At 55.1% G+C, this 7,701-nt stretch overlaps 1 protein-coding gene across 1 annotated transcript; it reads left to right on the forward strand.

Annotated features, from left to right (window-relative positions):
• Positions 1 to 7,036: 7,036 nt before the first annotated feature.
• LOC147965292 (uncharacterized) lies at positions 7,037 to 7,492 on the forward strand. The gene has a single exon (XM_087530392.1). The coding sequence runs from the start codon at positions 7,037 to 7,039 to the stop codon at positions 7,490 to 7,492; it is 456 nt and encodes a 151-aa protein (XP_087386518.1).
• Positions 7,493 to 7,701: the final 209 nt, after the last annotated feature.

Genomic DNA, 7,701 nt, shown 5'->3' on the forward strand with positions numbered 1-7,701 from the left:
CTTGAGCCACATAATTCAGCAGCCAGAGGAATCGGCCAGGCAATTTTGGACATGGTTCCTGATAAAGAAAAATCAAATTGTCGACTGTCCAGATGCAGAGGCCCTAGTAGCTTTTAAGCACAACATCCGCGATGAGTGGCTCGCCCGGCGCCTTGGCCAGGAAAAGCTGAAATCTATGGCAGCCCTCACGACACTCATGACCCGCTTTTGCGTGGGAGAAGACAGCTGGCTGGCTCGCAGCAATAACATATCAAAGAACCATGGTACTTCAAATACCAAGGATAGCAATGACAGGTCACGTCGCAACAAACATAAGCGCCGCATCAATAGCGACAATACCGAGGATACATCAATCAATGCCGGATTTAGAGGCTCTAAACCCGGTCAGCAGAAAAAGCCATTCAAAAGAAGCACTCCGGGCCCTTCCAGTTTGGACCGTATACTCGATCGCTCGTGCCAAATACATGGCACCCCCGACAAGCCAGCCAACCACACCAACAGGGAATGTTGGGTGTTCAAGCAGGCCGGCAAGTTAAACGCCGAAAACAAAGATAAGGGGCTACATAGCGATGACGAGGAGGGGCCCCGACAGCCGAACACCGGAGGACAGAAGAGGTTCCCCCCACAAGTGTGGACGGTGAACATGATATACGCAACCCACATCCCCAAGAGGGAGCGGAAGCGTGCGTTAAGGGATGTATATGCGTTGGAGCCAGTCGCCCCAAAGCAACCCATGGTCCTCCTGTCCGATCACCTTCGATCGCAGGGACCATCCCACTACTATCCGTCATGGCGGATTTGCCGCACTGGTCCTAGAACCAATCATCGACGAATTTCACCTCACTCGAGTCCTTATGGACGGTGGCAGCAGCCTGAACCTGCTTTATCAGGACACAGTGCGCAAAATGGGTATAGACCCCTCAAGGATCAAACCCACAAGAACGACCTTTAAAGGCGTCATACCCGGTGTAGATGCCCATTGCACAGGCTCAGTCACACTGGAAGTGGTCTTCGGATCCCCGGATAACTTCCGAAGCAAGGACTTAATCTTTGATATAGTCCCATTCCGCAGTGGCTATCACGCACTCCTCGGGCGAACCGCATTTGCAAGATTCAACGCGGTACCACATTATGCATACCTCAAGCTCAAGATGCCAGGACCTCGGGGGGTCATCACAGTCAATGGAAACACAGAGTGCTCTCTCCACACGGATGAGCACACTGCGACCCTCGCATCAGAAGCGCAAAGAAGCCTCTTAAGGCAATCCACCAGTTCGGCGATTAAAGACCCGGACACCTTCAAGCGCGCCCGAAGTAATCGGCAACAGGGCCGCCTGGCACGTTCTGAGCTCGCATAGCAATGCGGCCCCCACCCCAGTCCCAGCCAAACGACGAAATCCGTGCCACGTGTGCATAATTACGCATTGAAAATACCATGGGCACAGGTGGGGAGGGGGGCACGACTACGGCACGCCCCAAGACGCGGCTCAACCACACTAGGGGCTTCCCGCTCTGTTATTTTTCTCTCTTTCAGGACTTTAATCCTTGGAAACCCCGTCCGGCAGTACGATTGCCGGACACACGATGCAACAGCCAAGGAGGCAGAAAGCTACGTCGCACCATGAAACTCCCAGGTGGTCTCTGATAACGAGTGAAATACCTGCTTTAAATACCATTCCTCAGCTTGCCCTTGGAGGGGACATGTCAAATAGTCCTACTTTTTTGCTTATCGCACTACTTGTATCGTTCTGCTTCGACGCACCTTTTTAAATAAACAATGCATAGCACTAGACTATTACCACACTCTCTATTCTCTCTCTTTATATATATATGCTCATTCATGACATTCAGCACCCGTACACTCTGGTACGGCCAATACGCCAGGGGCTTAAGCATACCCCATAATATGGCATGAGAAGTTCGATCACTTTCGACAATGTGGCACCCCGAACTTATAGCATTATATGCATCAGCTCCGAATCATGTCTTGGGTCAATAGTTGGGTTTGCCCGGCTCCCATGTTTTGGTACCTTACGTTCCACTATATCGACTAAGGTAGCACTGGGAGAACTACTGCGATTGTGCCCCGGTTCATCTGGGCTAAGCACCTAAGTAGAGAAAGCTAAAACTGAGTGTCATGATAAGGCGAGAGCTGGTCGCTGTTCGAGAGGTCTCGAGTCCCTAAAGACTTATGCCGCTTAGAGCGAGGAGTCGGCTTTGTTCGGCTTAAGGCGTGTATAGCGCCCCGAATTCGGCCTTCCGAATACTAGGGGCTTCGCCAAAATTTAAAATTGTAGACTTCTATGGCTAAGTGAGAGTGATAAAGCATTATAGTCTGATTGCCTCGTTCGTTGCGCTGAGCACCTCCCTCGAAGGACCCAACAATGGGAACAAGAGTGCTCAGATTTATCCCGAACACCCCAGCACTCATGGCATGGGGCAGAAGCCGACGACTGGCCATCTCTCAAATTTGATAAACAGCCGCACAGAAGGTAATATTTTAAATTCAAACAAGCGTTGCATAGCACATATGAACAAGTTTTCATAATACAGGATCACATGAGCGAGTTCATTCAAATATTACATCCTTCGCACACTCGTCCGCCACAAGACGGGCACCCTTCAGGACACCCTCATAATACATTTCGGGGTGGCGATGCTCCTTGCCCTGCGGCGGCCCCTCCTTCACCAGCTTCTCGGCATCCATCTTGGCCCAGTGCACCTTTGCACGGGCAAAAGCCCGGCGGGCACCTTCGATACAGACGGGCCGCTTGATGACTTCCAGCCGTGGGCAGGCATCTACAAGCCGCCTCACCAGGGCGAAGTAGCTGTTGGGGAGGGAGTCACCAGGCCACATCCGGACTATAAGGCCCCTCATGGCCTGTTCGGCCGCCTTGTGCAGCTCGACCAGTTGCTTCAGCTGGTCGCTCATAGGCACCGGGTGTTCGGTCCCAGTATACTGGGACCAGAACAACTTCTCCGTCGAGTTTCCCTCCTCGGCCTGGTAATACTTCGCGGCATCCGACACGCTGCGGGGCAAATCTACGAATGCTCCTGGAGAGCTCCGGAATCGGGTAAGTAACAAGTAATTTACTTTCACATGCTTGCTTTGCATATTGAATGTCTTACCCGCCGCTATCTTCCTCATCGCCTCAATTTCCTAGAGGGCCTTTTGGGCTTCGGCCTTGGCATGCTTGGGCTCTCGAGGGCCGCGGCAAGCTCGGACTCTCGCGTCTTCGAGTCAAGCTCCAAAGTCTCGTGTTTCTTCACGAGAGCCTGGAGCTCTTGCTGTACCTCGCCCACCCGTGCCTCTTGCCTCTCCTGCTACGTGCGCTCCTTGGCCGCTTTGTTTTCGGCCTCGGACAACGCTTGCTTCAGGGTTGCCACTTCAGTCGTGGCCCCTGGCACATTCATGATGATCCTGTCAGTTCGCAACCACATTTTCTTTTTTTATATAGACAAGGTATTACTTACCCTTGTTCTCCTCGAGCTGCCTCTTGGCAAGGCCGAGCTCTTCCCCAGACCGCTCGAATTCCTGCTTCAGTGCAGCGACCTCCGCAGTCAGTGCGGCAGAGGTCACCAGCGAAGCCTGCATACACATACAGACATACTTATATTAGACTCCTGCAGATATTATTCGATCCTCTATTCGGCTTTTCTTTGTGAACACCAAACAGAGCATCAGGGGCTACTGTCTATGCGGTAATATTTTTCCTATATTTTAAATACTTACATCAAAGCCTGTTAGAAGGCTGGTACAGGCTTCAGTCAGTCCACTCTTGGCGGACCGAACCTTCTTGATCACCGCACTCATAATAATGCGGTACTCTTCGTCGACGGAAGCGCCGCGAAGCGCTCCCAGCAGTTCGTCCGGTGCCTCTGGATGTACAGAGGCCACCGGCACGGACGGTTTGCCCCTCTTGGAAGGGGCCACCTGCCCGAGTCCGGAACCACTGGAGGTTCCGGCGCGGTGTCCGGCTGCAGGCCGAACTTGGAGCCCCTAGGAGCCTTGCTCCCTTGGCTCCTGGAGTCCGGAAAGTCGCCTTGAGGCGCCTCCGGGACTGTCTCCCCCCGGCTCGGTGCCCCTTGAGACAATACCTCGACATTGTTCGTAGGGCAAGGAGAGGTGGCGGTTGGAAGTGTATCACTATCCATGTCTGACGAGCCCAAGGAACCGTCCGACAACGATATGTCGATACGGGCTTGGGGCGGACTGCATAATCATATTCGACATTAGGAGAAGTAGTGCAACAAAAGTATGCTATGAGTTACTCTGGTATACGAATACTTACGACTTCGCCAGGGGCTTGGCCCTGAGCAGCCACTCGTCTTTGCCGTCGGCGGCGGTGGTGGAATAGTCCGGAAGGAGAGTCCTTCCCTTCTTGGACCCTTCGGCCTCCCCGGTTGGGGCGGCCTTCCTTTTCTTGTCTCCCCCGGCTAGAGGGGGAGAGTCTTCGTCTTCCTTCTCCTCGTTTTCACGGGAGAAGTGCGCCTCGAAGTTATCGGACGATGAGTCCGATACCACCTGGCGCCGGGAACTCTTTCGGGTTCCCTTGGCCTTCTTGGTCTTCTCCGGCACCTCATAAGGAGCTGGAGTCCGCATCTCCGTCAGGAGAGCGTCTGCGAGGTCTTCGGGCAGAGGGGCCGGACAGCCGGACTATATCCTTTGGCCGGACTATTGGACTATGAAGATACGAGATTGAAGACTTCGTCCCGTGTCTGGATGGGACTCTACTTGGCGTGGAAGGCAAGCTACGCAATACGGATATGCATATCTCCTCCTTTGTAACCGACCTTGTGTAACCCTAGCCTCCTCCGGTGTCTATATAAACCGGAGGGTTTTAGTCCGTAGGACAACATACAATCATACCATAGGCTAGCTTCTAGGGTTTAGCCTCTCCGATCTCGTGGTAGATCAACTCTTGTACTACTCATATTATCAAGAATAATCAAGCAGGACGTAGGGTTTTACCTCCATCAAGAGGGCCCGAACCTGGGTAAAACATCGTGTCCCCTGCCTCCTGTTACCATCCGCCTTGGACGCATAGTTCGGGACCCCCTACCCGAGATCCGCCGGTTTTGACACCGACACCTGCCGCGTCTCGCTCGTTGAAAATGCCAAGAAGCTGACTATCATGAGACTTCTCTCCGAGGCTTTCCAGCGCGAGGTCGACCGTGCTGTTGGCAGCACGCCGACTGCTAACAGGCCCAACCACGCGGGCATGGTCCGACAGCGAGGCGGTGCCGTCGCCACCATGTTTGGAGTAGACCGTCCTGTCTACGCCACGCCCATGGAGAACATACGCGCTGCCCAGGTGGAAATAGATGAGTTGGACCACCTGGAGGGCGATGAGCGTCGCTACATGACGGAGCGCGTTCAGCAGCTTATCGACGTGGCGGCCGCCCTGCAAGAGGCCGGTTGCCATGCAGAAGAGCCCGACCAACGGGTGGTGAACCCGCCCCTTCGCCAAGAGCATGGCGTGACTTTTCTCGGATGCCGACAGGTGGCGTCCGTGACAGACGAGACAAGGAGCCGGCTGCCAGCCGCAGCCGGACACGCATCAACATCGAGCGTGGCCAAGATGGCCGCCCGCGAGCAATGGAACAATGGGGCGACTATCCGCCTCCTTCGCCTCCTCGAAGGGAGAGGCGCTCTTCCCCGCCGCGTGTTGACCACCCGATGCTCGACGACTGGCTAGGCCGCCGAGAGGGAGTCAGAGAGAATGACGCCAGCCACCGGATTGACCGCCTGGCGCTGGAAGAAGAAGATGCAATGGGCCCGCCTTGCTTCAGCCCCCGCATTCGCGACGAGCCCTTCCCCAAAGGGTTCTCGCTCCCAAGAGACACGCCCAAGTACAACAGCTCTGTGAAGCCGGAGGATTGGCTGGTGGACTACTCCACAGGCGTCAGCATAGCAAACGGCAACAAGCGTGTTGCCGTGAAGTACATCCCGCTCATGCTGTAGGGCACGGCCCGGACGTGGCTTAACAGCCTCAAGCCCTACAGCGTCAACAGTTGGGTGCATTTCACCGAAGTGTTCATCCGCAACTTCACCAGCACCTACAAACGGCCGCCCAAGCCCCGCCAGCTATCGCTGTGCGTTCAAGGCCCGGATGAGTCCACCCGCGACTACCTGGCGCGGTGGGCTGAACTACGCAACTCCTGTAAAGGAGTGCACGAGGTCCAGGCGACCGAGTACTTCACTGCCGGGTGCCGAGAGGGCACCTTGCTCAAACACCGACTGCTCTGCGACGAGCCGGCTACGCTCGACGAACTGCTGATCATAGCAAACAAGTACGCCACTGCCGACTCCTCCATGAAGTCGGAGCTCCGAGTGGACACTTACGGGAAGGTGCTTCCTTCGGTTCCTAGGACGCCAGCTGCCGACAACAGTCGGCGGCAGCAGCCGAATGACAAACAAGCTCAAGGCCCCGCAGCTGGCTTCCGCTAGCCGACAGGTGGCGACAGTCGAAGACCAGCAGCCTGAAGGACAACCCGGCCCCAAGCACCAGAAGGGCGGCAAGCCTGCTTGGATGCCCGCTTTCTCCTACGAGCAGACCATTGATGCTCCCCGCAAATTCCACAGCAGCGCGAAGCCGTCCAATCACACCTCCCGGAAGTGCTACTGGCTCACCCGGATCTCCAAGGGCGAAGGACTGCTGCCCCCTCCGCCTGCTGGCCCGCCGCCGCCTCCTCCCCAGCAGCCGGCGGCCCGACCAGCAGTCGGCGCCATTCAAGATGATTACCTCCAAGAACATGGAGCCTACGTCGTCCTCACTAGTGTGGCTAACGATCGGCGCACTCGGCGTCAGCAGCACCGAGAGGTGAACGCCGTTGCTTCAAGTGCTCCAGAATTCATGCATTGGTCCGAGAAGCCCATCAGTTGGAGCCGTGCTAACCACCCAGAGGTAATGCCCTCTCCGGGTTCTTATGCTCTGGTGCTGGATGCCACCTTTGCAATGGAGAGGCGAGCTGCTGTTTCTCCCGAATTCTGATAGATGGCGGCAGCAACATCAACATCCTATACCGCGATACCATGGAAAAGTTATGCATTAAAGAGAGGCAGCTCCAGCCCAGCCTGACTGTTTTCCATGGTATTGTGCCCGGCCTGTCCTACTCACCAATCGGCAATGTCAAGATAGATGTAATTTTTGGAGACAAAGATCACTTCCGCCGTGAGGCGATTTGGTTTGAGGTGGTGGACCTCGAGAGCCCTTATCATGTACTCCTAGGCTGGTCGGCTCTAGCCAAGTTCATGGCGGTGCCACACTATACCTACCTCAAGATGAAGATGCCAGGGACCAAGGGCATTATCACGATATCTGGAGACTATGAGAAGTCGGCCGATTGTGGTGCAGCTAGCAGCCGGCTGGCCGAGTCCCTTGTGATTGCTGCTGAGAAGAAGCTCCTGGACCAGGTGGTGGCCATGACCAGCAAGCAGCCAGACATGTCACAAGAGCCCAAAGAATCAGAGACCCAGGGCTCCTTCTAGCCGGCCAAAGAGACAAAGAAGATTCCCTTGGACCTAGAGCACCCGGAAAGGCACACTGTTATAGGGGCCAACCTTGACAGCAAATAGGAAAGCGAGCTTGTCGATTTCCTCCATGAGAATCGTGACATCTTCGCATGGTCTCCCAAGGACATGCCGGGTGTTCCGATGGATTTTGTCGAGCACAAGCTACATGTCAGATCAGATGCCAA

Source organism: Triticum urartu, chromosome 6A, assembly GCF_056163025.1.
Source record: "Triticum urartu cultivar PI428250 chromosome 6A, HENAU_Tu73, whole genome shotgun sequence".
NCBI classification, from domain to species: domain Eukaryota; kingdom Viridiplantae; phylum Streptophyta; class Magnoliopsida; order Poales; family Poaceae; genus Triticum; species Triticum urartu.